This window comes from Stegodyphus dumicola, chromosome X1 (assembly GCF_044657685.1).
Source record: "Stegodyphus dumicola isolate Sdum_Otavi_A_Nest chromosome X1, ASM4465768v1".
NCBI lineage: Eukaryota > Metazoa > Arthropoda > Arachnida > Araneae > Eresidae > Stegodyphus > Stegodyphus dumicola.
Window position 1 is genome coordinate 61058438 of NC_140780.1, and position 19627 is coordinate 61078064.

Sequence of the window (19627 nt, forward strand, 5' to 3'; positions counted from 1 at the left end):
CTCTGTTATTCCACATATACTAAATTAGATCCTACAATGAACCTGGCAAATTCTCGCACAGGCATGAATAAATTACTAGCACAGAAGAAGGGTGAAATAATCCTTTATTTAATTCAAATGATTAACATAAAGGCACGATCTTTATGCTTTACAATGGCACCATCAACTTGCGGTGAAAGTGAAACGTAAAATATAAAGTCAAAATCTAAAATAAAATAGTGCTGGATTAGCACGTTAAGTTACACCTAACAGGTTGACTCACAAAAACCTAACGTGAGTGACAATAATCTGAAATGGACAAGATGCTGGCTAGTGAAAACACGCTCTGAATAAACTCAAGATTCACACATTAAAATATTCACTTCACTTTTTAAATTTACATCCTGGTGAGAAAATCTAAGGGGACGTTGAGTTTAGGAGTAGTAAACTTAAAATAAATTTCTTATGCAAAATAAAGGAAACCCTGTCTCCACAGGGGCACCCAAACTAAAAAAAGGTGGTGGATGATGATTCTCGACCACCAGGATTTGGTGATCAAAGTCCCCTAACCCCCAGTCGCCCTTTAAAAGGGGAAGTATATAAGGTATTTCTCCCGCCTTTGTAGTGAAATGGTCAGAACGCTTGGCACGTATTCGAGAGGTCCATGGTTCGAGTCCCGGCGAATTGCTTATCTTTCAGGTCTCCTGCATGAAAATAACTTAATTGGTTACAGTAAATTGAAATTCAACATAATTTTATTGTTAAAATAAAATTTTTGAGATAAAATTTCTACTGAAATTGTTATTCAATTACATAAAAGAAGTGCCGCAGCCTTCTTATTCAGGGCTCCAGTGCGTTCCAGCAAGAATTATGATTTATTACAAAATCTAAGAAGCACCGGAGCTGAGATCCGTTGGGTTCCGGCCCAATTTAAATTCTGATCGTAGGGAGGGGGGAAGTTATTTTAGCATCACAAAAATTAAATATACAAGTATAGCTGATGAAAATTCCGGGCGAAAAAGAATGAAGGTATGAGTGGGTGGAAACAAAAAGTGAGGGGAATGGGTGTCAGGGGTAAATGAGTCCTGAATCGAACTCCTATATGTAAAGTTGCTGGTTACGCTTCCCCCCCCCATTAGTGGATACTGTGGGAAGACGATGTATAGGATGTGCATGAGCAATTTATCTCAGTATTTCACTCTTATTGTACTCTCTGTCACTTAACGCACATTTAAGAACACAAATTTTCCTTCCTGCGAGGATAACTAACTGTAAGCATCGATAACAATACACTAGATACAATGGCATGGCGAGAAATTTAGGCGCTCCTAAACAAACTCCCCCAAATTTATTGCTTTTCTTAAAGGGAAAGGTTTCCGCATGTGAATGAGGAAACTTTACTTGAACGTCTCATGTTCTCATGAGTTCGTATTTCTAGGCAAATAGAGTATTGCAAAGTCTGCTTATTGTTAAACTTAAACATTAGGAATTCTTTTTCCCCTTTTAAATTGTGGTTCAGTTTTATAAAAAGAAGTATCGGAGCTCATCTTATTTAGGGCTCCAGTGTGCTCCGGCTAAAATTATAATTTATCTTAAAAATTGAGAAGCACCGGAGCCCGGCTCTGGTGGGTTCTGGCGCAATTTAAGCACTGGTTACAGTAGATTCAAGAGTGCCCCTCGTATTATCATGTAGTTGTTTCATTTATCGCCAAGTTGTTATTTTATTTATGATAAACCTGAGTAGTTGAATGTTATGGAAACCCTATTATGATGTAATCGGTTGCGTGATTGCCATAAATTTTGAATGATGGGAAAACGATTTGTACGGGCTTGTGGTTGTCTGTTGGTTAGAAAGTACATTGCTTGTTTTGCAGTTTAGTTGTTAGAATGGCTGAATGTGGTAAGATTAATTTGAAGGAAAATTGGGACAAAAGGGGAAAAGTGCATTAATTGACTGGTATGTAAATGAAGGTTTACTTAGTAGCCATTACAATGTCCTGTTTGTAGGAAGGAAATTCATATGGTTGAATGTCGGAGGATACCGGCACTACAGTAGGCCAATATACGGATTCTAGTTCAGATAATTTTAGGAAGTTTTTGGATGCTGTTAAGGAATTTTGTGTGTCACAGACTGAAGGACTCAGAAACTTCTAAATAAGGTAAGTGGATATTTGCTTTCTGTAGTGCTTACATGCATAAAATGAATTTCCTTTCTTAAGTTATTTTATTGTTTGGTTTAAAATGTAGTTTATTATGTATTTTTTGTTTGACTCTACTTTAGAATTTGATGCTCCTTTGACTTTTTAAGTGAAAATAGATCGATGCGTACATGGAAAAAGTCAAGGAAGTGCGTAATGCCAAGTTTGTGCAATTCTCTGATTTTTTAAGTGAAAATAGGTCAATGTGTACATGGATAAAGCCAAGGGAGTGCACAGTACCAAGTTTGTGCAATTCTCTGATGTTAAGTGAAAATAGGTCGCCAATTTTAGCCAAGGGCATCTGTAAATATATTTTTACCACTTAATGATTCTACAAAGTAAGTAAACCCCTTTTTTTGAATTTATGAAAGTACTGTCAAAGGAAGAAAGAGTTAATTAAGTCTCCAACTCATGTCAGAATTGACTTATGACAGGACCATCGAGACGGCCCCCATCATTAATCGAGGATTACATGTATGTCATAGTTTCAGCAAAAAATTAAATAAAATGTTACAAACACACCTAGGTGTTTCCAATATTTAAATGTAAGAATATTTACTTATGTTACCAGGTAAATGTGTGATGTTCCTCACAACTTTGTCTATGATAAAGTGTAGAGAAACCTAGTTACCTAAGTATTGATTTATCACTGAGTTCAGGTACTTACAATGTAGACACATAAAGGGTTAAAATACCCTTTTATTCACTCAAAGAATAATAACAGATGGCCCCTTCTCGGGCTTACAGGAAAGCCTTCCCTCGCATTTTTAAATCAGGATAGGAAAATAAGAAACTAATCTAATACTGACTAAAACAGACTTAGCCAAAGCTAGACACAAATATCTAACGTAGTTGGACTTTAGTTTAAACTAGCCAGCGATTATCAACAGGCATGTACAATATGGCCGAGCATAACAGATTCAAGAATGAAGTAGCCATAAGGCAAGCATGCTACACTAAATGTACTAAGGTGTATTTATAAGTGTACACCTTACATTTATATTTCCACCTCTTAAAAATCTTTCTCACTAAATAAAAAACAAGAATTAACTCTGTAAGCTACCAGTATCCTCTCCTAAGTAACAGATTTGATATCTACTACATGCAATGTATTATAGCAAAGTACTCAACACCTAACTGCACTAGCAAGACATATATCTCAATGTAAAACTTTTAATCTAAAAGTGCCAGAAGTAGCAAACTACACTGCTCAAAACAATTAAAGGATATTGTAAGTTTTATATAAAATAAAGATCTAAGCGAGTTTTTTTTTTTTTTTTTTGCCGAAAATGGAAGAAGAGAATCACAAATGCAAATTTTTCTGGTTTTCAAACTGTGGAGTATGCTAATTTTGAGTTCGATGTCAAAAACGTCGCTTCAGAGGCAGCGAATGAAATTTGACTTTCAACTGAATAAAAGACAATGAAGACAAGGATGATCAGCATTCAGTGACTGCTTTGTTTCGATGAGTACGATGTCTCAGCGAAGTCATTTAACCGATTCAGAAGCTTGGAGAATTGTTGTTAGGTTAGAAGGGGACCAAACTCAAGCCGAAGTAGCGCAAGCCATTGGAGTGTCACAAGTTTAGTAATTTAGTAATTTATTATTAGTAATTTAGTTTAGTAATTTAGTAGTTTAGTAATTTATTATATTTATGTCTATTTCTTGCACATGCTTAAGGCTTATCAGACTTCTGAATAAATAAGTTCCCACATATACTTAAGCCTTATTGAAAGCCGGTGCTAGATATCTTAACGCCTGACGCAGTCTCTGTGGGTCCAAAATTCTGTGACCTGGTGCCGCTTTACGAGCCCTGGCAACTGGTTCTAGGTTTATAGGAATAACAAAGCAGTTATTCTTAATTCAAATAGCCCTAAATGTAATCTTTGGGTCTATGAGTATCATCAACAATATCTATTTTTAGCATATGAAAAGAAATTTTTGTTAAATGTTTCCTCGTCAAAATTTTTTAGCGCATTTAACTTAAATCTGTAATCATTGCCAAACATAATGTCAACATAAAAGGTTACCATACTCCTTTGCTATTCAATTACTAACATAAAAAAACTGTATATGCATCGCTACATGAGTCATTACTCAAGTTGCCATGTGTTGATAACCATGCGATGATGAAGGGAAAGTATAATAAATAATGATTCGCCAGGTTGGCGTCAGATCAACGATATATCTAAGTGGAATCTTTCGGTTTGAGATGTGTGCCAAAGCAGATACGCAGCAACGGAGCCAAATTACTGATCGTAAAAATTTATGCTAAAATGATAGTTTTGTAAATAACAAGGTAGTTTATTTAGTTTCGAAGTGAAATTAAAAATCTGGACTCTCCAGATGTTTTATTATGTGTGGAGGGGGGAATCAAATGCATATGTGTAAAGCCTACGGGAAAAACATTGTTGGTGGTTTTGAGGTCCGAATTTTAGATCATTCCAGACAATGGATGTCCAGATTTCAGGCTTTGTACTGTATTCAATTATTTTAAAAGCTTCCTCACTAATTTGAAACTACTACTTTTTAATTAGTTTCAAAAACAACAGACGGAGCAGGAACAAAGCTAGGTCGCAAAAATGGATTTATGACTCTGTGCCAAAGTGATGACAAACTCTGAACATTTTCTATATACCACTGAAAATTCAGTATTACCCAGGAAAGGATTAAATATAAAAGAAATGATGGACATAGCATTCAAAACTGTTAGTTACATTCAAGTTAAATTCTCTTAAGGAATATCTCATCCAGTTACAACTTGATAAATGATAAATAGAATTATCATTACATTCCAAAGTAAGGTGGCTAATAATTTCATTATTTATAAACTGACATAAAAAAATTTCTGGATGAGCATGATCAAAAAAGTGCAAATTTAAAATTTGGTTTGGTGATTAAGTATTTCTTACAAATTTGACATCCTTAAATTAAATGATTTAAATTTAGAATTGTAAGGAAAAAATTAGACAATGATTGAAATAATCAGTAGCATTAATGCACAAAAAACAACATTCATTATGCTAATAGAAGATCTTCAACAAAGCAGTTTGAATTGCTTTCCAAACATATCCAATCACCTACAAAAATATCATGATCATAATCATAACACTCAAACATACATTGAAGAAATTAAAAAGTGAACTGAAGACTCTGAAGTCAAACTTCACGATTTTAAAAAAGTTATTGTGCAGTATCTGCCTTTTCCTTTTACAAAGGATATAAATGTAACTTATTTCTGCAAAAATTTGACACATTTAATAGTAAAAAAAATGCATTTGAAAATGAAATTGTAATTTTATAAGCCAGAGAACTTCAGAAATTCAAGTGGAAATACAATCCAGGAAGTATCCCAATATCACGAAATATAATCAATATAGCTACTCTTATTTTGGATCTAAATACTTATATGAATAATATACTAACTTTTCCACATTTAAAATTCACAAAGTTTAAACATTGTTCTTTATTCACAGATCCCGTACTAATCATTATCTTTGTCTGGATACACACCAAATTACAAATACTTGGTTGGAGACATGCAGATGCAGACTTAAAATTAATGATAAGATAATATAATAAAATTTAATTTGCATCTTTTGTGTATGTACACTATAATTAATAAATATTAATAAAATATCAAGCTAATACCCCCTTTGTCACTTATCAATATACAAATGTGAATGTGTTAAATGTCTAAATTTTACCAGGTAGATCATGAGACATTTTTAAAAAAGAAGTCAATCATAGATATACAAAAGTTGGTCAACCCTGGATTATAATCTATGAAGTTTTTGACAACAGCATAAAAATTATTATGATGCAAAATCTTTTGATTATTTATTATTTCTACTTAAATATTTAAATGAATAATATGTGCATTAAATGTAAATATTTCATGAGGCTATTTAAATTTAGAACATTGTCAACTGAAATATCTGAAAGCAGATTACATTGTTTTTCAAGAAAATGTACAAGAATTAAAATTAAAACAGTTAAGCAATAAAATGTCACTTAACAGAAAATTGACGGATATTAAAAGAATACAAATAAATAGAGCAACCAAAGATAATATTGAATAATAATGCATTTATAAACAAAATACGTTTTTAATCTTTACATCATACGCGTTTGGCTCTGCTGAAACTTTATATTTAAAGGGAAGTGTAATTTGCTTTACAACTCTAACTCTTCGCGTTATGTCTTACAAGCTATAGTTTCCAAATAAAGATTTATTCCCATATTTCTAATGAAGTATAATCGAATGTCAAAAACGGAACGAAATACTAAAAGAAAATTTTATGCTGCCGCCAATAATAAAAGATTACGATCTGAAAAAAAAAGGCGAAAGCATTGTTTTCATATAACAAAAAATTCACAATTCAAATTATATATGTAGTATAAGTCCATGCGCGATAAAGCATTCGCCTACAACTTTGTAAAAGTAATTAAACACATCCTGACCTTATTTTATATAAAGTGTGTTACTTCTAAAAAATGTAAAATATTTATGCAGTTATCCAAATTATAAGAAAATGAAATTGACTTAAAATCGTTATTCACCGACAAAAAAAAAGAATCCAAAAATGTCAACAAAACTTAAGTGTCAAATATGAATTTAACTCGCGCGTTCTATCCCAAACATGTCAGTGCACAAAATTTATAAATAAGGCAAAATATGTTATAAAATGTCCATTAAATTCCTCACCGGTGCAGAAAAGTCCTGCGGTCGACGGTTCCGTTGGGCCATTACCCGTAGTACTTAAATTCTGTTACTAGTTAATTTAATGTTACCAAGCATCGCGTACGTAACACCAAACTAAACTCAAAACTTCGTTCCCCCACTTCACGTAATACCCACTTCCGCTCCCTCCAAATGCCTCGACACCTGGCTCGTTCTTAACTGTTAGTTAAACGGTAACTCAAGTGGCAAAACAATAGCAGATATTCAAGAGTGCTCAATTATTGATGAAGATCGTATTTTATTCTCGAGTGTCAAAAGATGTAGAAACATCTTTTTACTCGGCTTCTGGGAGGGTCAATCAGAGGAAAAAGAAAGGAGAACAGTGTAGCAGGAGGTGTGGGAGGAACGAAGCGTTCCCTCCTTTTTTTTTAACCTCATTTAATTTAAATTAGATTATTGTGTTCAACATTACATTCAACACACTTATGTATTTACAACACCACACTAGGGCCTTCATTACAAGGTGATGGGTTACATGGACTTCTCCATTATACAACATATTTAGGTTACTTTCCTCTTCTCTATCTTACTTAGGCCCATAAATATTTTGTTAATATATGTAGTCTGGAGCTTATTTTTTAACCCACCTTTCTTTTACTTGGCTTTAAAAAATTTCGTATCGAATGCTAAGAAATTATTTTTCTCTCAAACAAAATTGTCCTTCCTGAGTAGAATGATGCAACACCGGAGTATCTAGATGCAATGACCTTACCTCCACCGAAGAATATTCACTTTTGAATTTATCAAGACGAACTAAAAAAGAAGATTCTAACAATAACTACAAAAGTCCTGAAGTCGAAGAAACATAATAAATATAATATTCACAAGAAAAGTCCGGAATTTAGTCGTGGCTGTCGAGATGAAGACTTGAGAATACGAAGCATGGCATATAAAAGGCAGTAACAAAAACATAAGGCACTTAATAAAACTAAGAAATGCACACATACAAACCAAAACTACAAAATACATAAGCTCTGAGTAAATACAAAGCTACTAAAAGTTTCTACAGATTGAAAATAAATGCAGACAGAAAATATTAAACTCTCATCACAATATCACATGTACTTAGTTTTCATTTACACCCACATAAATTCAGCTAAATATGTCTTCCAGATTAAATAGCACAAAACTTTTGTCGGTAGAAAGGGCGAAGCACGAGCCTCATCCATGCGGCCAGTGATTGTACTAATCACATCGAATATGTAATAGTCACTGAAAATGTTATTTATTTCACAAGTGATCTTCATAAAATGTACAAAAGCTGTAGACATGTTATTTGTGGAATTTTTCTTTTGAGCACAAAATTGGGATATTCTTCGGAGAATAGCCTTGGTGGCGATAATTTGGCTCCTTTAAGGACGTGAGTGAGATTTTTTTATGCCAACGGAAGTAAATATTCACTTCCAGACACATTTGTAGATTCCTCGAGGTCTCTATTGAAAATAGCATCCTTTTCACAAGATAGACTAGTGAATGAATTGTTTGGTTCATCTGAAAGTGATTTCTCCCTAAGCAGCATTATCTTCTCATCTTCTGCTTCAAAAAATCAAAGTTCTCACACAAAATTTCTGACTGCCAAGCAAAATGGTTCAAGAGGCTTCCCTGCTGTAACTGCGGCGCAGAATGTGTTGCCAATTTTTCAGAGAAGTCAGGAATTTCTTGTGAGGCAGGAGAGGTATCTGGGCGTTGGTCGATGTATACAACTATACAATCCCCGCCCTAAATTTTCGCATAAGTTGCTAGTTTTCTTTTCTTCTTTTATTTTATGTTTATTTAGGTTTCATTTCCTTAGTGTTCTTGCATTATAGACGGCATATTCATCAGGTGATTGCTGCTAGGATTACCTCATTCGAAATTATAGTCACCTCATATGACAATAACAAGACTGACTTGTAGGTTCTTGTGTGCTGCAACACAAAGTGCTGAAAAAACTTCTAAGATTCAGGAACCAGTGATGTTAATTTATCCTGGACCTTCTTCAAACGATGACCGGCGATCCCAAAATGAAGAGCAGTTTGTAATCCCATTAGCCGTAAAGTTTTCTTTTGTATTAGCATACCTTCTCTTCCCAGTGGTGCTCAAAATTATATGATACATTGTATGCCTTATATGTTGCAAATTCAAATCTCCTACATGTGCTCATGTATAAAATTATGCAAAGGTATCTTTATATTTAAAATTATGTTAATTTTGTATACTTAATGTTACATTCCAAAAACATAGTTTTTTCCCCCTTCGGTTTAGACACACTCACTCTATTTATCCTCCATGAAGTCGCTGCACACGCAAACGATGGAGGCAGAACCTTTAACAGAAGTTAGCTTCTCAACTAGACTTTGACTGTTATGTAACTGGTCCCCCATTCTTTTTATTCCCCCCCCAACCTTACATCTGTTCAGCTTTACCAAACACACTCACTACGCACACCTGGGAGACACTATTTAAAGTAAATGTATACAGCCTCCTCCCCTTTTAACTACACGCATGGACTAAATCGTATTTTTAGGTTTTAAGAAATTTTCTACTTTTTTTCCTTTTCTTTCTATAGGCCCTTTTTTATTTTATTTTTTTCCCTACATTACTTTGGGCCATTTATTTTAATTTTATTTTGTCCCATTTTTTCTTCCTGTCCTTTTGAACTCGTATAAAGACTATGAAGTTCCTTTTTTCTATCCTCTGAAACACGAAATTGCCCGTTTTCTATCTACCTTTCCTTCGCACCTAAGCTTGATTTTTCGCCCATCGGTGCAGAAAGACTTAGCAGCTAATAACAGGAAAAATTATTTGGCAAAAAACTTCTGATCATGAGAAATCAAAATTTGGATCGCGTGGTGCCATACAAAAAATAGTTACAAATGTTGAGGAACCAGTTCTTCACAGTACAAAGACAATGCCTGTCGAAAACAAAAACAGTGCGAGGAAAAGCAACACTAAAATTCCTATTTCAACCGGTGTTATTTCAAATTCAGCTGCATTTGCGGGTATAACCTCAGCGTTTGATGTATCAAGTCTTCTGTAAATTTACATCTCGAAACTTGAGGGTCGGTTTTTCTATATCTTAAAATCCAGAAGTTTTTAGTTAAGCCATTAAAGTATGCTTCTCAGCACGGCTTAGTCTTCTGTGATGTGCTTTATTGTCCCAAAAATAATGCCTTTTTTTTAATCACAAAGTATGCTTTTTTCGTTGTAACCATTCACATTCGAAAGACTAGCAGCGATGACATCACATTTATGTGCATTAAAATTCTCTTACGTGACTTCCTGAGAGTTTAGTTTCCCTTCCTTTATTGGCCCACCAGCGGCCGAGCGGTAAAGACGCTGAACACTGGTAGTTCGGTCTGAGGTTCGAATCCCGCGAAAGGGCTGGCTGCATGGGCGTTTTCGTGGTTTTCCCCATGTGTAACGTGTATACGAGCCAGTTTCCCTTAGGAAGTCCTCCACGAAGGCATCCCTCCCTTTAGGTAGATAGCCCTCGTGTGCTTTGCCATAACTGAATAATCCAATCCCTTCCTTTATTAAATGCATTTCTAGTAGTCACAAATCGTGGTTCCCCTTCCACTTTTGTTTTAAAGAATTCCATTAAAGCAGCTAATTTATTTATTTCCGATTTTTCTTTTCATTAACTGAAAGAGAACTGATATGCCGTTCCCAATTTTCAAAATATCCTCTAATATACAATTCTGTAGATTGACTAGAAAATAAAGCTTAACTGCATCTTTAATCGGAGATAACATCTAATATATCTAAAACCCTTACATGCTTCAATCTTATCACAGAGTTTCACTAAATTACATTTATTATGGTTCAATACTAAATTCAACAATTCGGGTATGTAGGCTTCAATTAATTCGCCTTTACTAAAGCGCGATTTCATATACGAATTCAATCATCAAAGGATAATCGGATATTCTTCGGAAAGACAATGTAGATAAATATTATGTATGTGCTGGATGAAACAAGTTGTTTGTTCAAAAATCTCAACTAACCTCTCACTTAATTTCGTTAGAGTAGATTAAAGGGTGCCCCTTGTATTGCGAAGTTGTTGTTTCATATATGGTAACCTGAGTAGTTGAATGTTATGGAAACCTTATTATGACGTAATCGGTTGCTTGAATGCGGTAAATTTTCAATGATAGGAAAAGATTTGTAAGGGTTTGTGGTGTGTGTTAGTTAGGAAGTATATTGCTTGTTTTGTGGTTTAGACGATAGAATGGCTGAATGTGGTAAGATTAATTTGTAATAAGTTTCTGTACGGTTTGGAACGAAAGGGGAAAAGAGCATTAATTGACTGGTGTGTAAATGAAGGTTTACTTAGTAGCCATTATAAGCAGGAGCGTAGCTACAGTTTCGAGCGCCCGGAGACAACTGAAGAATTTGCGCCCCTTTCTGTGTGCCAAGATTGGGAAACATTTCATCAGAAAATTTCGTAGCATCAGTTTGGAGCCCCTTGGATGCAGCGCCCGGGGACAGATGTTATCCCTTGCCCCAACCTAACTACGCTACTGATTATAAGTGTCCTGTTTGTAGGAAAGAAATGCGTATGGTCGAACGTCGGTGGAGACCGACACGGGTGTACTCCAACTGCGCTAATAAAAATCCCCTCCGGGTCCTGCCATAGTACAACTGCTCCGATCAGAATTTCTTCCCCCTGCTGTCTACAGGGTTACAATTTAACTTTTCGAAGCCAATTGTAGCCAAGAGGAAAATAAAAATAAATAAATAGAATTACATATCACAAGACCAAGTAAAAAACTATCTAACAAGCAGGCTAATTACTTGAATAACAGTAATAAATGCGAGAGCTAACAAAGAAAATAAAACGTATTAGTAAACATACATATTAGCATTACAAACATCTTCCATTTATTATAACACACTGGTGTGCAAAAATTAAGGACGAAGTCGAAAAATTAGCATATCAGCTGAACGAAGAGGCAGAGCGGACAGAAAGACCAATCAGGAGATTAAGTAAGGTGATGTACGGTAGCACATGCGCAGATATGCAGGTAGACGTAATGGGGGAGTGTCTGAGTAGTATAAAGCATGTTGTCGGTGTAAGATCAGTATTTCTGGCAAAGAGATTGCACGCCGTATAGCAGTTAAAATCCCACCGAGTTGCTGCCTCAGCGAGAAATGGCGAATAATCAATCTGTTAGACGACATCTGGATGCTTTTACCTGAGGTCGAATCATTGGGAAGTTGAAGGAAGGCCGCAGTGTGACAAGTGTGGCTGCAGAGTGCGGAATTGCTCAGAGCACCGTTTCACGACTTTGGAGACAATTTCAAACTACAGGAACAGCTATCCGGGGGTTTAGTAGTGGTCGTCCACGAGGAACCACACCCGCAGATGACCGGTATATTGCCTTACAGGCCAGAAGAAACAGGCGGCAGACAGCGGGAGAAATCGCTAGACACACGACACAGGCGACTGGACGACCGATTTCGCGTTTTACCGTGGCCAGAAGACTGCACGGTGGTGGTCTGTTTGCACGACGCCCTGTACGGTGCGTACCTCTAACGCCTGCCCATCGGAGAAGGCGTTCTCTGTGGTGCCGGGAACACCGGAATTGGAGAGACAATGAATGGGGACGAGTACTCTTTACAGATGAGAGCAGATTCAGTCTGAATAGCGATTCTCATCGCATACTCATCTGGAGAGAGTGGGGAAGCCGCAATCATCCCTCGAACATCATTGAAAGGGACAGGTATGGGGGTAGCGGTGTTCTCGTTTGGGGAGGCATCATGCTTGGTAGTCGTACAGACCTTCACATCTTCGACGCAGGTTCAGTCAACGGGAGCCGTTATTGTAACGAGATTCTTCTTCCATATGTGCGTGTTTTTAGAGGCGCTATGGGTCCGCAGTTCCTTTTCATGGACGACAATGCACCATGTCATCGCACAGTAGCTGCCGAACAGCTCTTAGAGAGTGAGGATATTGAACGTATGGATTGGCCGGCACGATCTCCGGATCTCAATCCCATCGAGCATGTATGGGATTTTCTAGGCAGATGCTTGGCAGCTCGTACCTTACCACCAGTAACGATTCTGGAGCTTCGATTGGCGCTGCAAGACGAATGGGCAGCAATGCCTCAACAACTCATTGACACCCTCATTCTCAGCATGGGCAGACGCTGTGAAACCTGCCTAGCAGTCAGGGGAGATCATATCCCCTATTAGAGACCGGATGTTTCTTGCTGGACACCCATCACAGGGATGTTTCGGCCTTCAGTCGCATTGCGCTCCATGCTACTTTTTCAATAAAGCTTCTTTTTATCCCTCTGATTTCTCTTTTAGTAAGTGTTGCTTACATTACTCATGTCCTTACGTATTGGGGTTCTTACGGTATTAAATGTGTTGATTTGGAAAGCTTTTGTACAAAGTTATATTGAAAAAACCGTCTCGTCCTTAATTTTTGCACACCAGTGTAATATCATAAATTAAATAATTATAAAGCATACAAATTATATTTTTAATAAATTACATCAATAATATTCAAGATGTCTGAGCTAGACTGGAAAATTTAATAGATTTCACTAGCGTGCAAAAAATTATTTCATATCCAAGTGTGTTAAAGTGTGCTAAAAATACTTTTTGTTAATTAAGTAATCATGTAAATGTTTTGAGAAATTAAATTTAGTTAAATTTAAAAAAGCTTAGCATGAAATCTATTATAACAACATTACTATGCATTTAGAACACTGACGTATAAATTGTAAATAAATTTAAATTATAAAGCTAAGAAGTTTTTTCTAAAATTTATCTAGAAGAAAGGAATTAGATAAACAATACTGCAAATTAATATAATCAGTCAGGCCTCTCAATAAATAAAAGTTTATTTTTTTAACCAAAAATTAAAAATTGGGATGCAAAAGTTTGAGTAATATACTTGGAAATATCTGAACATATAATTAATTAGAAATGTATAATTAAATTAATAACAAGCTAATTAACAGTAACATTAAGCTTAATTTCATTCAATCTAAAACAAGCAATCGATGAGGAGCTCAGCATAACTGAAGTTTTAACGCTATTTTACGTAGATTTGCGTATAAAATAAACGTTGCACTTGTGAAACAAGTGAATAATATACTGATAGTCAACAGGAATTAAAATACAGTGGTTAAAAATATAACTACTTGTCAGAAGGTATGCAAAGTTGCCATGGCTAGAGATATTGAATGGTTATAGAAAACTCATAAAGTGTGCTACAGTGTGAAAAGAAAATTCTGGAATAAACATGTTAAGAAAATTCAATGGAGAAATAATCCTTAATTTATTGATATCCATATAAACTCTATGCTTTTTGAAAAATGTTACATATAATTTCCACCGAGGTATCAATCACCGAAACCGAGTTAATTTCTTTCCTTATTTTTTCTTATTAGAGGGATTTGTAAAAAGATATGCTAAGGTAAAGGTGAAAATTTTTGCAATATTTTTAAAGAATAAATTTAAAAAGTATTTTTACTTCATGAGCTGAAATTTTTACGCTACATTTTTATACAGTAAATAAGTACAAAAAAAAAAAAAAAAAAAAAAAAAAAAAAAAGCTGGAGGATGTTTGGGATTAGAAACTCGGATCGAACTACCAATGTTTAGTGACTTTTCCGCTTGATCGTAAGATCTTTCAAAATTAAGCTGAACAATATATTAAAGAAAGTAGAAGATACAGCACATGTAAAAACAAAAGTGGGCTGAATTATAGATTAACATGTTTGGTGAATGAGTTAAACATAAATAAGTATGCCATACAAATAAGTATGCCATTATGAAATATTAGGAATGTAGCATAAAAGCATCAATGAAGAAGGCAATGGAAATCTAAAACACTATAATCTAAATGTATAATATTATCAGTATATGCTATTAATTTCCATACTGCTGAAAAAATTATAAATGAATACTATTATAAATCACACGAACTCGTTGCATTATAAATTACAACAGTTAGAAATATTATTAGCGTGATTTAGCGACCATCATTGTTAAGAAATAATTTCAAGTAATTAATTTTATTACAAATAATTCAGCCTGAAACTAGGTTAGAAAATAAGCTACATGCTGAAGATTAAGCTTTGCCAAGGTGTTAGAAACACCTTCTGTTAACTAGAGTTGTGATGCAAGAATTTGTAAAAATTATCATTTAAATATAAATTCGCATTAATACAGTACAAAGTAGTGTATAAATTCTACATACAATGAAAACTTGAGTACAGTGCAACAATATGAGAAAAAGGAATGAATTAAAAGGGAACTGAAAATTCCAAGATATAAATATAAGGGAGTTTGAAATTTTTTTTTTTGTTAATTATAAAATTCTGCTGATGCTCATAATTATTAATTTATTAATTAAATGTGTATTAGAAATTAAATGTATGCTAAAGTACATCAGGTGGAAAACAGAATAAATATTTAAACGTTTCTAGTATTAAAATATGGAATTTGTAACAAAGTTAAATAACCTTAAAATAACTTCAATGACTAAAAATGGAAAGCTTAATACGGAAATATATTTCAATAATATTAGAGTGACTTTAGAACGACTTAAGACGTCCAATTTTTAGATTTAATAAAGAGAATTTTTTTAAGTTAAATTAGAACTGTTTACCTAAAATGGTAAATTTGAAAGTTAAAACCATTCTGCTATCTAAGAAGATTTGTTAATATTTATCTAGATAAAAAAAACTTATTTAAGGTGCGCTACAAATCTGACATTTGATAAGTTGAGTATGTCAGTTTTGTGTATGTCATTAATCTATCAATTTTACTATTCAAAACTGATATATATATATATATATATATCAGCGACTAAAATTTACAACTTGGAAAGTTTTTAATCCTTACAGAGAATAAAAAAGATCTGGCTCATCATTCCTTTAAGCATCATAAAACTTTAAAATGAGTGTAAAAGAAATTTATTTTTACTTTAGCACACGCCAGACTTTAAATTAATATTTATTTTGCATGCACAATTTTTACAATATTGATAAACGAAAATAAAGGCCAGTCTCAATAGAATGTCCCATTAATGGCGATAAATGACTTTTTGTATCACCCAATCTTCTTGGGAAAGAAATAGGGCACAGGAAACGTCGCGCAGTTCGTAGATTAAATAAGAGGGGGACAGGTATCTTCGATCAAATTTGGCGCAGTTCGTACCCTACCACCGACACTATGGAGGACATTTTTTACTCTTATTTTTGTGGATTTATGTGGCGACGCTGATATACGGATTCTAGTTCAGATAACTTTAGGAAGTTTTTTGATGCTGTTAAGGAATTTGTTTGACTGAAGACAGAGAAATTTGTAAATAAGGTGAGTAGATATTTCCTTTGTGTAGTGCTAAGATGAATTTCTTTTTTTGTTATTTCATTGTTTTATTTAAAATGTAGTTTATTGAGATTATATATATATATATATAATTTATCAAGCAAAGCAGTAATAACTATTTTTGAAAAACCAATTTTGGTCTAGAAAACATCTTGCGCAATATGCTGCAAATTGGCTAAACGCCCACAACACTTCGCTCCCCCCTACGTACGTCATCCAAAATAAGACGCTAGAAGTTAGCAGCCATTTTTCTACATGTTTTCAGAGGGACAGCTTTGCATCGCCAAAGGTCAGTTTTTTGTTTCTTTTGTTACAACTTTTTCTTGGTCTTAGCAAGACCCACTGAGTTTGTTCTTTTCTCAATTTTTTATTTTATATTGATTATTAACTACAGGTTTTCTTACAGTTTTATAAAATCTATTATTTTTAAAAATAAAATTGTTAATCTTTAAGCTTGCAGGCCCAGCCCGTATGTTTTTGTATTTTTAGGACTAATAGCTCATCGCTATTTATTTTCGTTTTGATTTTAATTTTAGACTAGATTTAGAAAGTTTTGATTTTGATTAACATATTTTAACACCTTAATGTGTCATTCTGAGCGGACGCGTCGGGAAATTGGAACAGAGAATTGAGACTATTAAAATTTCCAACACACTTTGTCAAAAAAATTTTAGCGAAAAAGTTTTAATTGTCTGTTTCGGCGAAACGCGTAATGGGGTTAGCTTGATTCGACGTTCAAATAAATGAAATTTCCCTTGAAAAGCCTATTTGGAGGTCGAATTGGGCTAATTTACCATTTTCCGCTTACTTTTTAACTTTTTCTGTTTTTTAATTTTATTTTATTTATGTTTTACATGTCTAATGATTTGCTTTTCATGTGTATTAATTTTTGAAAACGTCTTAAACCTTTTGGAGCAGCAGCTCTTGGTAACTTTTAGGCGAGCTTTCTACAATATATATATATATATATATATATATATATATATATATATATATATATATATATATATATATATATATATATATATATATATATATATATATTTGTTGGCTGCTCCTTTGACTTTAGATCTATGTGTATATGGATTAAGTCAAGGGAGTGCGCAGTGCCAAGTTCGTGCAATTCTCTTATGTTTTTTTAAGTGAAAAAGGTCGATGTGTACATGGATACCGAGTTTGTGCAATTCTTTGACTTGTTATTTTGTCTTTGTGCTACACAAAGCCAAAATAACAAGTCAAAGAATTGCACAAACTGGGCATCCACGTACCACCATAAATCGCCAGTTTTTGCCAAGGGGCACCTGTAAATGTATTTTTACCCTTAATTTTTCCAAACTGCAGGGAAATTTCATGTATATAAATCAAACAAGGACAACATGATTTAAAGAAGCATTCAGAAAAGAATCCTCATATATTTCGGGTTAAAGCTGCAATTGCTTACTCGTACAGGTGGAAGAAAATCTTAAGTATCAGATATATAACAGAATGAGATGGCTTAAAGAAGTCAATACGTGTCTATGTGTCTATACGGGGCAGAAGTAGATGTGAAAGTATGGAACAAATGATTGGGTGAAAAGAAGTTTAAAAATCTGAATAATAATAATAATAATAATAATAATAATAAAAGCGCGGGAATTTGATGCATTAACAAATAATGGTAAACATATTAATAATAATAAATAATGGTGTTTTAGGGTACCCTTTGGCGAAACTTGGCGATTTTTGGCGGTACATGGATATCGAGTTTTTACAAATCTTTGACATATTATTTTGGCTTATTATTTGGTCTTGGACTTATTAACGGCAATTTTTTTCGCCAAAAATCGCCGCTACACAAAGCCAAAATAACAAGACAAAGAATTGCACAAACTCGGTATCCATGTTCACATCGACCTATTTTCACTTTAAAAAAAATCATCGAATTGCACAAAAATGGCAAGAATTGCACAAAAAGATTAACCAGACGAACAATTGCACAAACTTGGTATCCATGTACGCGTCGACCTATTTTTACCTTAAAAAAAAATCCAAGAATTGCACAAACTTGCATTGCGCACTCCCTGCACTTTGTCCATGTACACATGGATGTATTTTCACTTTAAAAGGTCAAGGGAGCACCCAATTCTACAATACAGGCAAACAAAAAAATACATAATCTCAATAAACTACATTTTAAACCAAACAATAAAATAACAGAAAAAAGAAAATACATGTTATACAGTTAAGCAAAAAGCAAATATCCACTTACCCTATTTAGAAGTTCCTTCGTCTTTAGTCTGTGGCACACAAAATTCCTTAACAGCATCCAAAAACTTCCTAAAATTATCTGAACTTGAATCTATATATCGGCGTTGCCACAACTGAACCTTTCTTCCTACAAACCCATTCAAATCCATCTAAACGGTTTTTACGTTCGACTAAGCGCACATCCTTCCTACATACAGAACACTTGTAATGGCTACTAAGCAAACCTTCATTTACACACCAGTCAATTAATGCTCTTTTCCCCTTTCGTTCCAAATCATACAGAAACTTCAAATTAATCTTACTACATTCAGCGGTTACTGTCTAAATAATAACACCACAAAAGCGCTTAGTAAACATCCCATGATTCAAAATTTCCCAGAATCATGCACCCGATTGCGTCACTATAGTCGTCCATAACATAGTCGTTAATTACGTCCATAACATTCAACTACTCAGGATACCATAAATGTAACAACTTGGCGATAAATGAAACAACTTCGCCATAATACAAAGGGTAGCTTAACGTAGCAAAGAAGCTTGTCTATTCAGAAGAAAAATCTCAAATGCGAGACATTTTACAAATGACGCATAAGTCATTTGTGGAAATGAGTGTAACATATGCAAAAAGTCGTTTATGAGAAACATTCACTTGATAAAGTGAATTTCCCTCCCTTTCATTCCCTCCGTTTCCGTGTAGTACTTAAAGGCGCAACACGTAATTAAGTAAAAAATTATTTATTATTAATTTAATTAATTAATTTTTTAAAAAATCGTTTTTCATGAATCTATAACTGAAAAAAATGGGAAAAAATATAAATTTGAACATAGCACATACATCGGTTGAATTTTTGTCAGCGTGGGCTTACATCAGGGTGCGCTTTCATACTGGTGTCAGTATTTGTCGCGTGGCAATTATTATAGTGGAGTTTCTTTTTTTTTTTTTTATTTTTTTTTTTTTATTTTTAATGGGCTTTTGTGGCGTGTGCTTTCGTCTAGGGGGCTTTCATCTGGTCACCATATTTTAGCACAGGATTTAGAATAGGGTTCTTTCCGGTAGAAAACTATGAAGATTATATATTTTTAAATAATAAAATTACACAATACTTATACTTAAACACACAAGTCTTAT

The 19627-nt window shown here is 34.1% G+C and overlaps 1 protein-coding gene across 1 annotated transcript in view; it reads right to left on the minus strand.

The window, feature by feature from the left end:
- Positions 1–7039, minus strand: part of LOC118198338 (uncharacterized) — a 91650-nt gene extending 84611 nt beyond the window's left edge. The window contains exon 1 of the mRNA XM_085808453.1: positions 6886–7039. Within this exon, the coding sequence (XP_085664579.1) occupies positions 6886–6927 (42 nt within the window). The 5' untranslated portion in view covers positions 6928–7039. The remainder of the gene's footprint in view (positions 1–6885) is intronic.
- Between the last annotated feature and the right edge of the window lie 12588 nt (positions 7040–19627).